Source organism: Mchenga conophoros, linkage group LG18, assembly GCF_057382185.1.
Source record: "Mchenga conophoros isolate Kocher_MC1m ecotype Shallow Benthic linkage group LG18, M_conophoros_male_GT1.1, whole genome shotgun sequence".
In the NCBI taxonomy this organism is placed as follows: domain Eukaryota; kingdom Metazoa; phylum Chordata; class Actinopteri; order Cichliformes; family Cichlidae; genus Mchenga; species Mchenga conophoros.
In genome coordinates, this window is record NC_140543.1 from 1334196 (window position 1) to 1352320 (window position 18125).

The 18125-nt window shown below is 41.0% G+C and overlaps 1 protein-coding gene across 4 annotated transcripts; it reads right to left on the reverse strand.

Moving 5' to 3' along the window:
* Positions 1–2067: 2067 nt before the first annotated feature.
* Positions 2068–16571, reverse strand: LOC146552811 (uncharacterized). Of its 4 annotated transcripts, XM_085254285.1 has the most exons (4): positions 16290–16571; positions 10225–10496; positions 3343–3357; positions 2068–2880 (listed from the first exon to the last, which is right to left on the reverse strand). In XM_085254285.1, exons 1-4 carry the CDS (start codon positions 16459–16461, stop codon positions 2068–2070), a joined length of 1272 nt encoding a protein of 423 aa, XP_085110411.1. In that variant the 5' UTR covers positions 16462–16571. The 4 variants fall into 4 exon arrangements, with proteins under 4 accessions (XP_085110411.1, XP_085110410.1, XP_085110409.1 ...); XM_085254284.1 differs by lacking the exon at positions 3343–3357 and having other exon boundaries at positions 2068–2891; positions 10104–10496; XM_085254283.1 differs by lacking the exon at positions 3343–3357 and having other exon boundaries at positions 2068–2891; positions 9936–10496.
* Positions 16572–18125: the final 1554 nt, after the last annotated feature.

Here is an 18125-nt window from a genome sequence, read left to right on the forward strand (position 1 = left end):
ATCCGGCTCTAAGAGCTGTTTCGTTCGCAACCGACACATCACTACTCTACGAGACTGAAACTGTGAGAAGAACATTGGACTAGTTTCCCTTTGACTGTACAAATGTAGTTGTACTTTTTTAGTTGTTATTTAGCTCATGAGTATCTTACACAATGCCAGTCTTACATTCCTGTTGCATCTCATAGTATTAGACCCTTACCTGGCACTTCTATTTTAACTCTGTTATTTGTTGTTTATTGTATACTGCACATTTTTTACTCATTCTCATCCTGCTGCTGTAACACAGTTTTACCTGTGAGATCAAAAAAGTCAAACTTAAAATCACACATGCAAACGTGTGAGTGTGAATATTCTGTCTCTGTTAGACCTGTGATAGACGGCCAACCTGCTCCCTTACTCAGTGATCACCACAGTGGTTAGGTTGGCCGTCATGTTTGAGTTTTGGGTGGATAAAAAACAAAGAATGAAAACAAACAGCTGTTGTGCATTTTTGGTTTATAACATAATTGTAAAATTCTAACTTTAATTCAACAACACAGTAGATTTCCATGTGTATCAAAAAACTGAAAAGACAAAACAACAACAAATAAAAACATTAAAAATTGATCACATCGCAGTCTGACAGCTGAAGACATCAGGCTGATCTGACTGTTCAGGACAATAATGCAGAGGCTTCCTGCGCCGTAACAGTGGGTGTACAACAAGTTTCTGTAAAAAACGGTCATGGTGGTGAGAAAAATGACCGTTACAGCAGGTATACTACTGCGTTAAGGTGGTTTAACTCTGAACCTTTAGAAACTCTCTACCTAGACACTGTTTTCTCTAAAAAGACTTCTAACCTGAGGGGTAGATTATGAATGGTAAATGGCCTGTATTTATATAGCACTTTTACTAGTCCCTAAGGACCCCAAAGCGCTTTACATATCCAGTCATCCACCCATTCACACACTGGTGATGGCAGCTACATTGTAGCCACAGCCACCCTGGGACACACTGACAGAGGCGAAGATGATATTAAGGGAACAACTGCACATTAGAGACCTGAAACTTACAGCAGCAAAAACTAAGAAAAGATTTGCTTTAGCTTGTGGCAAATCTAAATTAATTGTATTACTTTCTTGTGTTGTGTGTTCTAATTGCTACAATTTAATCAGTGTTAAAGAGATTTAGCAGCAGATTAGAATGAGGTATAACAGCACAGTCACTTTTAAAGTGAAACTCTGAACACATTACCTGCTCCTGACCAGGTTATTAGTGTAAGTTACCACAGCGAATTAGATAAAAACAGCTACTTTTGTGACACAAACCTCTGACTTTTAGCTCAACACAGCTGAGCAATTAACCTTGTGTCAAAATACACCTCTCAGTGTGAGTTCTCATATGGCGCCACAACTGTGTTCTGGTTTTGAACCTTTTTTCACATCTTTGACAACAAAGCCACTGGGTTCAACAGCACCAACACGGAGCAGAAGACGCCTATTTAGCTATGCTATAAAACTAGTCCTGCACCCGATGGCAACACAACAAATCTCTTCTATCACTTATAGAAGGTCCACAAAAAAGAATACTCAAGAATCCAGAAAATCCAAGCTAAACCAAGTTGTGGAACGACGGGAGCAAGTTGGGAAAATAAAAACTATACCAGCGGAAGATACAGCAGTCTTTCACACAAGGCCCTCATGAGAAAACGTCCCAGCGCCATAAACAAATCACAGGAGCCGTCTCACATTACATTTGTAAAGGCATGGCCCCGGTTTATGTAGTTGAGAAGGACAGCTTTCTGCTGCTTTGTGAGTTTCTTTTTGTTTCCGTACAATATTCTGCTCCTGCTGTGCAATATTTCAGCTATATGTGCAATCTCCATCCCTTAATGACCATAGCCCTTCCACCCTTATTTATTATTTACAATGTTTTATTATGACGTCTACATCATGTTTATAGTGTACATAGTGTTCTTATATTGTCTGTTCTTCTTCTTCCTTGTATATTGTTTTCTTTATTTTCACACTATGTGGTATTGCTTCAAAATTTCAGTGTGCAAGCAACTGTACATTGACAATAAGAGTTCTAAGTCCTGAGTTCCTCACCTGTGTGAGTTCTTATGTGCTCCGTTAAATGACAGTTACGTTTGAACGTCTTCCCACATGTTTTACAATTATATGGTTTCACACCTGTGTGCATTCTCATATGCGTCAATAAAGAACTACTATATCCAAACACTTTGCCACATGTTGCACAATGATATGGTTTCTCCCCAGTGTGTGATCTTGTGTGTTTCAGTAAATCACTGTTATATGAAAACCTTTTCCCACAAGTTGTGCAACAAAATGTCTTAACACCTGAGTGAGTTTTTGTGTGCTTCAACAAAGAACTAGCAGATATAAACGTTTTCCCACACATTTTACAAGAGAACGGCCTCTCACCTGTGTGGACTCGATAATGCCTTCTCATTATATAATCATACTTAAAGGCTTTTCCACAAACATCACAGTTTGAGGACTTTTTACTTTTATCAGAGTTACATTGACTTCCTGAGGTAGGTGGATATTCTGCATTGTTGTGACTTTTGTTTCCATTTCCAGCTGATCCTGAATCAAACTTCTTCCTTATTTCCTGATATTGGCTCTCACCTACAGCAGAGCTGTGAGAGAGAAGCTGGTTACTCTTTTGTTCTGGTTCACTGTGGTCACTTTCCTCATAATCAGCAGTCACCATGAAGGTATCAGTCTCCTCCTTCAGTATAACCTGTCTTCTCTCCTGATTGCTGCAAAGTTGCTCCTGTTCCTCGTTAATATGAGGAAGCTCTGATTCCTTCTGGTTGAGACTCTCCCAGTTACAGAGCTGCTGGTCAGTGAGAAGCTCCTCCTTACAGACATGCTGCTGTGGGACGTCTGGAGAGACAAAAGGAGACAAGACAAAGAAATTATACAAGAAAAACACATGGGAGGAAATATACTGTGAAAACCAGCAAAAGTGCAGCAGTAAGGATAGACACACATTAAACTACGAGCTGATGTTGAAGATAGTTTGTTGCTTTATAAGAAAGCCCTCCGCAAAACCAGAACATCTTACTATTCATCACTGATTGCAGAAAATAAGAACAACCCCAGGTTTCTCTTCAGCTCTGTAGCCAGGCTGACAAACAGTCAGAGCTCTGTTGAGCCAACCATCCCTTTAACGTTAACTAGTAATGACTTCATGAACTTCTTCACACATAAAATTTAAACCATTAGAGAAAAAATTACTCAACCATCCCACAGATGTAATATTATCTACAGCTACTTTCAGTACCATTGATATTCATTTAGACTCTTTTTCTCTAATTGATCTTTCCGAGTTAACTTCAATAATTACTTCCTCCAAACCATCAACATGTCTTTTAGACCCCATTCCTACAAAACTGCTCAAAGAAGTCCTGCCATTAATTAATGGTTCGATCTCTAATAATCAGCTATGTACCAATTCAATTTTATTTATATAGCGCCAAATCACAACAAAAGTCACCTCAAGGCGCTTCATAGGTACAGAGAAAAACCCAACAATCATATGACCCCATATGAGCAAGCACTTTGGCGACAGTGGGAAGGAAAAACTCCCTTTTAACAGGAAGAAACCTCCGGCAGAACCAGGCTCAGGGAGGGGCGGGGCCATCTGCTGCGACCGGTTGGGGTGAGAGAAGGAAGACAGGATAAAGACATGCTGTGGAAGAGAGACAGAGGTTAATAACAGATATGATTCAGTGCAGAGAGGTCTGTTAACACATAGTGAGTGAGAAAGGTGACTGGAAAGGAAAAACTCAATGCATCATGGGAATCCCCCGGCAGCCTACGTCTATTGCAGCATAACTAAGGGAGGATTCAGGGTCACCTGGTCCAGCCCTAACTATATGCTTTAGCAAAAAGGAAAGTTTGAAGCCTAATCTTGAAAGTAGAGATAGTGTCTGTCTCCTGAATCCAAACTGGAAGCTGGTTCCGCAGAAGAGGGGCCTGAAAACTGAAGGCTCTGCCTCCCATTCTACTTTTAAATACTCTAGGAACAACAAGTAGGCCTGCAGAGCGAGAGCGAAGTGCTCTAATAGGGTGATATGGTACTACAAGGTCATTAAGATAAGATGGGGCCTGATTATTTAAGACCTTGTATGTGAGGAGCAGGATTTTGAATTCTGGATTTAACAGGAAGCCAAAACAGGAGAAATCTGCTCTCTCTTTCTAGTCCCTGTCAGGACTCTTGCTGCAGCATTTTGGATCAGCTGAAGGCTTTTCAGGGAGTTTTTAGGACTTCCTGATAATAATGAATTACAGTCGTCCAGCCTGGAAGTAATAAATGCATGAACTAGTTTTTCAGCGTCACTCTGAGACAGGATATTTCTAACTTTAGAGATGTTGCGCAAATGGAAGAACGCAGTCTTACATATTTGTTTAATATGTGCGTTGAAGGGCATGTCCTGGTCAAAAATGACTCCAAGGTTCCTCACAGCGTTACTGGAGGCCAAGGTAATGCCATCCAGAGTAAGAATCTGGTTAGATACCATATTTCTAAGCTTTTCAGGGCCGAGTACAATAACCTCAGTTTTATCTGAATGAAGAAGCAGAAAGTTAGCGGCCATCCAGGTCTTTATGTCTTTAAGACATTCCTGCAGTTTAACTCATTGGTGTGTGTTATCTGGCTTCATGGACAGATAGAGCTGGGTGTCATCAGCATAGCAGTGAAAATGTATGCTATGTCTTCTAATGATGCTGCCTAAGGGAAGCATGTATAATGTAAACAGAATTGGTCCTAGCACTGAACCCTGTGGAACTCCATAATTAACCTCAGTGTGTGAAGAGGACTCTCCATTTATATGCACAAACTGGAGTCTATTAGATAGATATGATACAAACCACTGCAGCACAGTACCTGTAATACCTACAGCATGTTCTAATCGCTCTAATAGGATATTATGGTCGACAGTATCGAATGCTGCACTGAGGTCTAAGGGACAAGCACAGAGATGAGTCCACTGTCAGAGGCCATAAGAAGATCATTTGTAACCTTCACTAAAGCTGTTTCTGTGCTGTGATGAGCTCTGAAACCTGACTGAAACTCTTCAAATAAGCCATTCCTCTGCAGATGAGCTGTTAGCTGTTTGACAGCTACTCTTTCAAGGATGTTTGATATAAAGGAAGGTTGGAGATTGGCCTATAATTAGCTAAGACTGCTGGGTCTAGAGATGCTTTTTGAGTAAAGGTTTAACTACAGCCAGCTTGAAGGCCTGTGGTACATAGCCGATCATTAGAGATAGGTTGATCATATTTAACATCGAAGAATTAATTAATGGCAGGACTTCTTTGAGCAGTTTTGTAGGAATGGGTCTAAAAGACACGTTGACGGTTTGGAGGAAGTAATTATTGAAGTTAACTCAGAAAGATCAATTAGAGAAAAAGAGTCTAACTTAACATCAATGGTACTGAAAGTAGCTGTAGATAATATTACATCTGTGGGATGATTACTGGTAATTTTTTCTCTAATGATAAAAAAATTATTTGTGAAGAAGTTCATGAAGTCATTACTAGTTAACGTTAAAGGGATGGTTGGCTCAACAGAGCTCTGACTGTTTGTCAGCCTGGCTACAGTGCCGAAGAGAAACCTGGGGTTGTTCTTATTTTCTTCAATCAGTGATGAATAGTAAGATGTTCTGGCTTTGCGGAGGGCTTTCTTATAAAGCAGCAAACTATTTCTCCAGGCTAAATGATGATCCTCTAAATTTGTGACACGCCATTTCCTCTCCAGATTATGAGTCATCTGCTTTAGGCTACGTGTTTTAGAATTATACCACGGAGTCAGGTACTTCTGATTAGAGACCTTAGTTTTCACAGGAGCTACAGTATCCAGAGTTGTACGTAGTGAGGAGGTGAAATTATTACCAAGATAATCGACCTCTGTTGGGGTAGCGTTCAGATAGCTGCTCCGCTCTGTGTTGGTACAGGGCACAGGCCTTCAAGCTGGCTGTAGTTAAACCTTTACTCAAAAAGCATCTCTAGACCCAGCAGTCTTAGCTAATTATAGGCCAATCTCCAACCTTCCTTTCGTTTCAAAGATCCTTGAAAGAGTAGTTGTCAAACAGCTAACAGATCATCTGCAGAGGAATGGCCAAACCCCCGCAGCTGCCAACCCAATGTGGGAGTGAAAAGAGGAGGTAAGTGACGGAAGTGACGGACAAGGTAAGCGACTCATGTTGTAACTGACGTCAGACGCCGGAGATTTTGGCAGAAATTTAAAGCAAATGGTAGTTTAGATTTGAATAAATTCATTTAAGCTTCAGTATTACCAAATGCACCTATCAATTGTCTTATAACTAACAATACTTGTCCAAATCATCTCCAACACCCTGGAGAACAACGGGGAGAGTTTAGAGGCTCTCCAAAATTACATTGATCAGTGCTTCCAGGATCTCGTTATGAAGAAGGCTCAAAGTGCATCTTCCCCGGCCAAATCTGAGACGCCGTTGTCGAAAAGATGTCGAGAATCCCTGGAGTACAGCCAGCAGCAGGTGGAAACGCTCGCTGCTGAAAATGCCACGCTAAGGGAGTCGGTGAAATGTCTCACAGACAATGTTACTCAGCTAAATAGAGAAAATAAAAAAATAAAAGAGACAGTTATTGATCTACAAGCTTGTGGCATGCGTAATAATCTTGTATGTTCTGGTATTCCAGAAGCCGCTGGAGTAGACGTGGAGACTACGGTAAAAAGCTTCATCAAAACCCACCTGAAGCTGCCGGAGGACACGGTGAAGAACATCACCTTTGATAGAGTGGATCGCATCGGCCCCATGCGGGCTGTGACCGGGAGACCACGTCCTATTGTGGCCAAATTCGGCCACTTCAAACAAAAGCAACATGTGAAAAGCCGCGGCAGGGAATTAAAAGGAACGGACTTCAGCGTGAACGACCAGTTCACCAAAGAGATCTTGGAACGACGCAGGGTCCTCTTCCCATTCTGACGCGGCTTCATCCAGAAGGGCTCCCGCGCTGTCATCGCTGTGGACCGGCTGTACGTGGACGGACAGCTCCACCGCAACCCGAACATCACTCCGTGGCTGTATTAACCTCACACCAGATAAGAATCAGCTGCACCATTTCCCTATCCACTCACACTAACTTGCATTAACATCTGTTTAACTTACCAGCATCAAATCGCATCTTAAAGTGTGATTTCATAGCAGAATTAACACCGTCACTCTCCGTCAGTGATTTAATTGGAATGTTTACGTTTTGTTTGTTTTTTTCTTCTCGTTTTTTTTTTCCTCCTCTCTTTTCCCCCTCTTGGTTTTATGCTGCTCACCCCTGTCCTTGGTTTCTTTCTTTATTCCTTTCACTGCCTCGATCACCTGCTTCGACACTCATCCACAAACATCCTTTATTTCGACACATACGCACCATGCGCTCAACGGCAGCACATTTACTTCAGTCAGACAGCGCACACAGTCATATAAGATACACACACACTTAAGCCAAGCCTACTCATATTAGTAACTATGCATACACAAAGTCAGACTCAGGGAGCATCTCGCCACACATTTTTTCTCTCTCTCCTTCTCTTTATTTATGAACAAGTGACGTATTCTCTCCACCTGTCTAAGCGACGCACACAGCATACATCCCTAGTTATACACAAACATCTATGGGTACACTGAGGTTCATTACATGGAATATAAATGGAGCTGGCTCCAGAGAAAAGAGGTTAAAAATATTTAACCAACTCAAAAAACTACAGGCAGATGTTGTCCTATTACAAGAGACCCACAGACCTCTTAGAGGTTCGAATGAACTTAAAACACCTGAGTTTGCTAATGTGTTCTCAGCTTGTTATAATTCTAGACAAAGGGGAGCAGCAATTTTAATACATAAAAATATTAATTTCACAGTACTCGATACAGTTATAGATCCAGAGGGCAGATTCTTAATCATTAAACTATCTATACTTGATAAAAAGCTATGTATTGCAAGTGTATATGGTCCAAATGTTGATGATCCCTCATTCTTTCACGGTTTTTTCAGTGCACTCTCTGAACACTTAGATGACACACTCAAAACACATCCTTGTGGAGACCCGGTGCTGATTGTGATGGTGCTGGACCGGTGGGGGCCGAGTCTGACAGACTGTGGTCTATTTGTCAGGAAGTCCTTGATCCAGAGGCAGATGGGGTGGAGAGTCCCAGGTAAGACAGTTTCTGGACCAGGATCTCCGGGATGATATGATTGAATACTGAACTAAAGTCAAGAAAGAGCATTCTCACATAGCTTCCTCGGTGCTCCAGGTGACTCAGCGCAGTGTGGAGCGGTATGGTGATAGCGTCCTCAGTGGATCGATTTGTCCTGTAGGCAAATTGGTGGGGGTCCAGAGTGGGAGGCAGACCGGCCCAATGTTGCTTTGGATGATAACATCATCCAGGTATGCAGCAGCATATGTAGCGTGCAGCCACAGCACCCGGTCCATGAGGTGCTGGAAAGTAATAGTCCAAATAAGCTGAACAGAAGTGTGATGAATTAATACAACCCGTACGGCGTGGAAAAGGCAGTTTTTTCTTAGACTTTGCAAACAAGGGAATCTGCCAGTTGCCCTCGGTTAAATGCAGCATTGTGAAAAAAACCAGCAGCGCATAACTGGTCCAGGAGCTCGTCGACCGAGCGCATGGGATAAGCATCAAAGCGAGACACTTCATTCACCTTTCAGTAGTCCACACAGAGAACCATCTTCCTTCACTACAAGAACTATGGGGATACACCAAGCACTGTGCGACTCTTCTGTTACTCCCAGCTAAACATTTCAGTCAATTCCTTTTATGCAATTTGTCTCTTGTGCTCAGGTAACCTGTAGGTCTGTGAATTCAGAGTCATGCTAGGCAGTGTTTCAAAGTGATGCTCCATGAGATTCAGGTGAGATGATACTTACCTGGATAGTACAGCTCATCCATCTTATTAACCAGAGACGTTTAGTTACGTCTAAAAATAACCCACGATAGGTGAAATCCACAAAGTAGCCAACTTTATTTTTTACAATTATTAGAGATGTTTTAAGGCTGTAAAACCCCTCACTACACACTTTATACACTTTTCTCAGACAGGCATGAACATTTTCACACTTCTCTCGTTTAAACACTCTCAAAGTTCAAACCTTCGTAGAAAAATAAGCGCAGTATTAGTATTAAACGTTTCATTGACATTTTTGTGTTTGTTGGAAAAAGCTTACAAACATACAGTACAGCACTTTAGTCACACTGCTAGCGACTGAAGATTTAGGTAAATTTGACAAGCTGAATGCATTCTGTACTGTACAGGAGACACTGCAGGAGATTGATTGATAATGGTCTACAGCCAATCAGGATGCAGGACACAATGTGCTTTAAAAAAAAAAAAAAAAAAAAAAAGCATGTAAAATTGCACAAAAGAAATCTGTGAAAGGTGAACCACATAGCGAGGGACCACTGTATTATTATTTCATATCATTATCACAACATACTAACTTTAATTACACAACACAGAGATTGACAGTTATCCAATATACAGCAAGTAAAGGAAAACATTTCCAAAAACAAACAAAACTTAAAGTTTTGGAACAGGTTAGACCAATCTCACATCTAATAAACTGGAAGACCTTGGCTTCCATGATATCATTTTCTCTCTAGAAAGAGTACGACTTCTGACTTGTGTGAGTTTTCATGTGGCGCAACAATGAACAACTAAAACCAAACATTTTCCCGCATGCTTTACAATGATATGGCTTCTCACCAGTGTGAACTCTCATGTGCTTCCTTACATCACTACTGTATGCAAACATTTTCCCACATGCTTTACAAGCATATGGCTTCTCTCCCGTGTGCGTTCTCATGTGGCTCGATAAAGAACTTGTACTTGCAAACATTTTCAAACAGGTTTTACAAGGAAATGGTTTCTCACCAGTGTGAACTCTCATGTGCTTCAGTAAATCACCACTCCATGCAAACATTTTGTTGCATGTTTTACAAGGATATGGTTTCTCACCAGTATGGATTCTATAATGTCTTTTGATTTCATAATTCTGCTTAAAGGCTTTTCCACAAACATCACATTTGAAAGCCCTTTTGCTTGTGTCAGAGTGATTCTCTGATGTAGGCGAATCATCTGCATTCTTGTGACTTTTTTTTCTATTTCTAGTTGATCCTGAATCTACAGTCTTGCTTCTTTCCTGAGACTGTCTTTCAGTTACATCAGAGCTGTGAGAGAGAAGTTGATCCCAGCTGACTGGGTCTGGTTTGCTGTGGTCACTTTCCTTATGAATAAAAGTCACCATAAAGGTATCCGTCTCCTCCTTCAGTCCCAGCTGCTCTCCCTCCTGACTGCTGCACAGTTCCTCCTCTTCCTCTTTAATCTTTGGAGGTTCTGGTTCCTCCTGCTCCACACTGGAGCTCCTCTCCTGGTTACAAAGCTGCTGCTCAGGGAGAACCTCCTCCTCCGAGGAGACGTGTTGCTGTGGGACGTCTAGAGGGACGAAAGGAGAAAACAAATACACTTGAGATTCTCTAAACTCAAGTCACTAATTTTAAGGGTGGAGAAAGCAAAACGATGCAATGGAGTATTAGGGACATATCAAAAAATATATATGTCATTGATCATTTTGAGAAAAAGTCAAAATGTGGAGATGTTTTAAGAAACTGCCGTTGCTGCTGTACTCTATAAAATGCCTTGTGCAGATGAGTCCTGTGAGACAACATCGATCCTCTTTACTCTACGAGGTTGTAACCATCGATGACCTCACATTTGTCCACGACTAGCTGTTTCATTTTGTGTAAATCTCCTTCATGTTTGTTTTTTTCCATCTGAGCATGCACAGCTTTCTGTACCATCTCTTCAGCCCTGACTTTATAAACTGAAAGCCAAATCATTCAAGTACGGCCTCACTAACTCAGAGAACAGTTTGTCTTGAAACAACTAATCTTCACATTGATTTTTTTCTCTAAATACAATTTTGATTTTTTGACCTATACGACCTATAAAGAACTGAAAGACAAAAGAAAGTGCCGTCAGATCACAAGCTGTCCCAGTGGCTTCAAGCGCACATTCAGGCCTGTGAGACTCATTTAGACACACTGAGCCATGGCTCTGTGCTATATGCACACATTTCTGCATCTCTGCCATTCAAACACACGTCATCCGCTATCCTTTTCAGGGTCGCGAGCCTATCATATAAACACACGTCATATATAGTTTATTTTACGTAATATTCAAATGTTGTCTTTCTCAAGCACTTTTCATTTTGTGTTTCCATAAGTCTTATTTAGTGCATTTATTACTAATAGAGAGAACGCACATTTTAAGACCAGACACGTTTGAAACCTTTTGTCCTCCACAGTGAAAAATGGCTGAAAATAAAAGCAGCTGCTAGTTTGATCAATTCTGCAGCTTTGCAGTCTCCAGTATCACTGAAATGCAGCCAGACGTTTGTTTTATGTTTCTTCACTTTTTCCCGACATGCTTGAATTTAAATCCGGGTCCCGTCTCTCTGTGTGCCTGCCTGTAGCACTACATATGCTGTCTTCAAAACGTCTGCCCCCCTTTATTCTTCCACGTAATGGTATGGTCCCAGTGTGTCTTTCCATGTGATTGGCCACATGGTGTGCCCATCAAAATAAAGTCCCACCCCTGTCTGCATGGATTCTAAGCATTATACTGCTGATTCATAAGTAAAACTGTTTTCAGAGAATCATGGCGTTATTTGTCTGATTAGGAAGAACAGAACACACTGCACAGGAAGCCAAGGTCATAACTTAGGCTCACTGAGAGAGTAAGAATGTGGATGTTTAGGTTTTATGACTGTGGAAGGGGGGGCCAAAGCTCTAAGAATGCGAGAAACGGTCAGACACTTTGGCTACGTTCACACTGCAGGCGAAAGCGCATCAAATCTGACTTTTTTGACCCTATGCGACTCATATCCGATCATGGTGTGACAGTGTGAACGGCACAAATCCGATATTTTCAAATCCGATCTGGGTCACTTTCGTATGTGCTATTTACATTATTATGTAAATAACAAAATAACTTAAAGCAAAAATTGGGAAACATAAAGTCCGAAGTCTTTATATTAAGAGCCATCAGTCAAACATATTGTTTGGTCTGGGTCTAAACAGAGCGCGTTGTGTGTGACGTCTTCTTTTGCGCATGCGGTCGCTTTGAGCGTTCACACTAGAGCGCGTTTGCAGTCGCATTTTATTTGTAGTGTGAACAAGCAGACGGAAAAAAAATTGGATTTGATCAAAAAATCGGAATTGAGCATTAAGACCTGCAGTGTGAACGTAGCCTTTGAGATCTGGCAGACGCCTTCCAGTCCACATCTCCCGTCTAGACGTTTTTTAATGCTCAAAGTGTTGTATGGAATAAAGAGATTGTTGATTGAGCATTTATACACCAGGTGTTGTTCTTCCTTCAGCCCAAAGAATTGGGAGATTTAACAATACTTATAACTAAATGGTATTTTGCTTAGAATTGAAAGATGGCCAAATGAGGGTGGAAGAACACGCATGTGCTCACAACACCAGTAGGGCTGGGCGAAATGATTATTTTCCCTAATCGATGAATCTAGCGATTAATTTTACAATCCGATTCTATTTTAATTTTATTCGATTATAAGCACTTTAACAATGTTGTAATAGTGTCCACTATGCTTAGCAGGTGGTGCATTATCCTCGTTAACATTTTTCCTGCGGCCAATTCGCTGTCTCACATTTTCGTCTTTCGCAGATTCCCATAATCAGCCTGCGCGCATTCCGACTCATTTTGCCAGCATGGGCCACAAATAAAAACCAACTAAACAGCAGCTTAAATGAGTTTTGCATTTACGGAGGTTGAGTGTTTTTCTCTGTGTCTATGAGTGAGTGTATGCCTACGAGGGGGGTGTCTGGATGAATTAAAGAGTAAAAAGCAGTGTTGGTAAAAAAGTTGAAAACATACGGTGGTTTGTCCTTTGCAGAAGCTGCTCCTGGATGCTGTCGTTTGAGGTGCTGGTGCATAGCCGTCGTGCTTTTATGATAGGCCATTTTCACCTTACAAAGTCGGCAAATGACTGAAACACTTCCTTTTCTGTTAAAATATCCCCATACTGTAGAATTGCGAATTCGGGTGGATTGATTTAAGTCGACTGCGGCTGCCTCAATCATGTTGCTGCTACTCGCTGCCGCCATGTCTGTTTTGAAAGTGACGACGCATCGACGCACGTTTTTTTTTGTTTGTTTTTTTTAACGTCGACGTAATCGATTACGTCGACACATCGTCCCAGCCCTAAACACCAGGAGACACTTATTGTGGATATGGTCCGTCAAAATAATGCAATTTGACTGCATGAAATGCAGCAAGGGAATATAGAAGACAACATACATGTTGAATCTAGCAAAAAGGAGAAGAAAAGGTTGCAATGTCATAGGTCAATGTGCCACTATTGAACTGCATGGCCAGCGTGGTGGAAATGTAACTGTGCTGCCATCAGCAGCTGTGGGTTTCTCCACAGTCATGTTACTGTTGGGCTGTACAACAACGAACTTATAGCAACATTCCTGGATGGTCTACAGGATGCTTTGCTTGAGTAGAGAGACCGCGAGCAGGCAGAGCATCCCATATCATTTGGGACAATGTGAGCTTTCACTGTGGTTCAAAATTATGCAACTGGTTTCACAATGAGCAGCATTTTATCAATGTGTTTCTTCCACCATACTCTCCCTTTTGAACCCTATTGAGGTGTTTTTCTCAGCACGGAGATGGAAAGTATACGACCGAAACCCTTACACACAGGAAAATCTACTTCAAGCAAAGAATGGAGCATGTGGTGAGATGGGACTGGAATCTTCTCAGGGCTGGATCTGGAATCTCGTTGCCTTGCAAGGCAGACCATAACATATGATGTGGATGAAGTCCTGTGGCCTGACCCAGCACAGAGGTGTGATGCTGAGGCAGATTAAGTTACCTGAATATGCTGTAAAAATATATAATTTTTTAATGTATAAATATATATATATATTTTTTTTTTTACGGCAGTTTTCTTTTTGTCAAAATGTGAGAATAAATGAATGAACAGATAAATATTATTTTCCAGCTCTCTCACAGTGTTTTGTATTTATTTCTGTAGTGTGTAATCGTTGCTAAGTCGTGTTTGCACACTGGCTGGTTTTGTGTGGTTTTTGACAGTAGTGCTTGATTTTGACAAAAGTTAAAATAGTTTTGGGTCAAATGTTTGGTTTTGCAAGACAAGTCGAAGATTTTGTGTGTGTAGCTTGAATTTTGGAGTTTGTGTTTAGTGTTTTGAGACAAAGAGATGAGATTTAAGGAAATGTGTTTTAGCAATTCAGAAAAACCGTAATAACTCACATAAGAAATTATCACGGGGGCTGGATATTAGGGCTGCTCGATTATGGCAAAAATGATAATCACGATTATTTTCACTGAAATTGAGATCTCGATTATTTGACGATATTTATTTAACCCTTAAGACCTACTATAGAACCAAGTCTGCCAGAGCTTATATTATATTTTTTACATGTTGTAGTGCCATTGGTGGGAGCATTTCAAGTTGCTATACAACTGTTATAGCTCATATTTTAATAATATGTATGCATTAAGTCCATAGTAACTACATTAATTGCAAAAAAGTGCAATAAACTACAAAAAAAATTGAAAATCGTTTTTGGGTTTTTTTTACATATATTTCTACTTTGAGAAATTTAAGAGGTTTATCCCTCAAAACTTTAAATACAAAAAAGTTGCAAAAAATAGTTTACAACAACAGGAAATTTATTTTGAGTGTCTTCATAGTTTTATTTTGGAGATACATTAATTTTTATATACTGCAGGAAAAACGAAAAAACAATCCTATGATGCAAATTTGCAAAGAAAACAGCAGGTGAATCAAAATAAATTTCCGCGAAAATGACGTCACTTTCGGGCAGGAAATGGCGGACATGTGACAGTTCGCTCTGACATCTGTTTAACTGTGGGAAGTGTTACGAACAGCTGGTCGGATCGGCAAAGCGTGTTTCTGGAATATTATGTTTTTGTTCCTGCAAGCGCTTTTTATGCAGTTTTTGCAAAGCTTTATGTGGAAGGAAACCGTGACCGAGGACAAGCTGATGGCATCAGATGCAAGTACAACTCCTCTGGTTTATTGCGCTAGCTTACACGGTTCTGGTTCTACAGGGATTTAAAAATAGTTACACAAAACGGAGCGTGCTGCTCTGACCGGTTTTAAAGGGTTAACAATGACTTTAAAAAATAATATAAAATAGTGTGCAACACCACTGAAGTTTTTTTACCTCTCTTTTCCAAATAACTTCTGCTTAGCTTTCCGAGCTTCCCTCGGGTCCTCTTAATCAGCGGTCTCCAACCTTTTTTGCGCCACGGACGGTTTATGCCCGACAATATTTTCACGGACCGGCCTTTAAGGTGTCGCGGATAAATGAGGGAGGGGCTAATAATCGGCTCCGTCATTTTTAATGATCGTTGAAAGCCCAGATCGTAATCGTGATTAAAATTCGATTAATTGAGCAGCCCTACTGGATATAGCTGTATTCTAGGCCGAATGTGGCCCGCGGGATATAAGTTTGACGCCCCGGATTTAACACATTCACACAGGTTCATTATTTCCTGCATTTTCACAGACATTTCACTTTTATTAGTTACAGGTTCAGCTGAGAGAATTTGCTTGCCGTTTACACACGGCTGAGAAAATGGAGTTAAACTTGTTCTCTGCTTCAGTAAAACCATTAAAGCATCACTGAGGAGCAACGCGAGGGCTCGACTCTAAACACTCAATGTGAGAACTGATGAAGAGTTGGGATCTGAAAAACTGGATTATAGGTGGCAGACAGTTGGTGTTGTAAGCCACCGCCTCCAGTTCTGAGATCCTTCCCAGATGCCTTAACGCCCACTCACATCCTGGCCACTTAAAGAAATCCAGACACTTTTCTTTCCAAGCTCCTTAGACTACGATGACCTGGAGGACTGAGAACCTTCACAGACCTTTGTAATGAATAGTTTTCATATTTTGTTGTTGTTTATATGAGCTGTGTGAAACAACAGGGTTATAACTGTCTGTGGTGAATAAAGATGTATTTTATAGTCCACCCTCTGCACATTGCAATTTGAATTTGAGTTGAAGTGAGTTCACCCCATCAGAGCGAAACTCGCCTGTCCTCTGTTTGCTCTTTGTTAGCTCACATCTCCAAAAAGTCCTCACAATCAGAAACGTCCCGCAGAGCTGTGATCAGGATCCTCCCTCAGAGGGACACTCACCTGTCCTGTGCAGCTTGATTTGGGGTTTCCAGGTGATATCCAGCAGTCTGCGCTGACGGTCGATCTCTTCCTCGTACTGGACGATCGTTTTTTCAAACTCCAAGAATATTTGTTCAGCAGCAGCAGTTAGTCGCTCGTTGATGAACTCTCTCAGATACTGAACTGAAGGCATCGTTGCTGCCGCAGCTCACACACTCAGCTCACACACTCAGCTCACACACTCAGCTCACACACTCAGCTCACACAACAACACTCGGCTCGGTCACATAGGAACAAAGCTAATGCTACTTCCGCATTTGTGTAGTTCACTTCCGTCTACTGTTGCACAAGGGAAGTTCCGCCAAAACAGGACATTTTACTCGTTCCGCCTTGAAAAAAGTTCTTATCGTTGAGGTTTTAGTTGGGATATTTTTTCTGGATTTCTTAATAACAAAAATACATCCGAACAGATTCTAAACATGAAACAGTGACGAAAAAGATCGTTCATGAATAAAACACTGTGAATTTCATCTTGCAAACTGTCTCATGATATTCAACTCATGTCTCATCTAATCGTGGATGGAAATCAGTTTTTGTGTTAGTGTCGGCGTACATGAGCAGCGTAAAATAGAAATAGGGTTTATTCATGTATTTGCTAACAGAAAGAGTGATCAATCCTACTGAATCCAGCCTGTCAGTAATGGTTAATACTTAACATCACTGTATATTTTACTGTTTCACTCACTTCGATGTTGGAGGTTCAAAATCATCCACAGGCCCCGCCCACATACGTCCAGCTCAACCAATGAGATGATTTCTGTCTGGAGAGCAAAAAGTTTGAGGAAATAAAAGCACAACCTGGTGAATCTGCTGCAGTGGAAGAACGTTGTTCATGTGCTGTCTGTCTGTCTTCAGCGGCTCCAAAGACATGTTGCTGCACCTCTTTTTGTTTTCATCTCACTTCATAGGTGAACTTTTGTCTCTTTCTCAGAACGCAACATTTCTTTCTCTGCTCTGAACTCTGCTAGAAATGAATCATTGGTCTGGAGGATTGTAGATTTTTACTTCTGTCCTACTTTTCCTCATTTCCACTGTCTTCTCCTCTCAGCCTCATGGACAATGTTAGTCTGATGGCTTCATTTTCTCTACTTTTTCCAGGACTAACAGCTGGAGACTCAATCACTCCTCAACGACCTGAAGTCACTGAAACAGAAGGAGAATCTGTCAAACTCACATGTAGCTATGAGACAACTTCAAGTTATCCTCTACTTCACTGGTACAGACATCATTCTGACCTTCAAGCTCCTCAGTTTATACTCTGGAAACAAGGAAAAGGAGGCAGTGCTGAATATATTCCTGATAAACGTTATAAATCAGAAACATCACCTACATCAACTAATCTGACCATAGCAGACACAGCTCTCTACTACTGTGCTCTACAAACACAGTGATACAAAGTGTAGAAGAGGCTGTACAAAAACCTGAACACAGATATCTGACTACTCTTCAAAGAGGAGGGAAGTGGTATTCAAAGCACAGCTTCATATCAGATGGATTCTGCTAATTCCTGTTTTATCAGAGTCACTGTGGTTACAGCTGCTAATGAAACACTGTGGGAGGATTCACATGAGCAGCAAATCCACATCAACCACAAACCAACTGCAGGAACGTTCAAGGACAAAGACATTAAGGAATACAGTCAAACAGCAAAAGCTATATTTGATAAACAAATGTATCAGATTTAGCATATTTAAAATGTGCCTAATTTTGTGCTTAATGGTGTGCAAATCTTAATCAGAAAGAAAGTTATTGGAGTAAAATCAGAGTCAGATAAGCAGTGGCTGCAAAAGTCGAAGC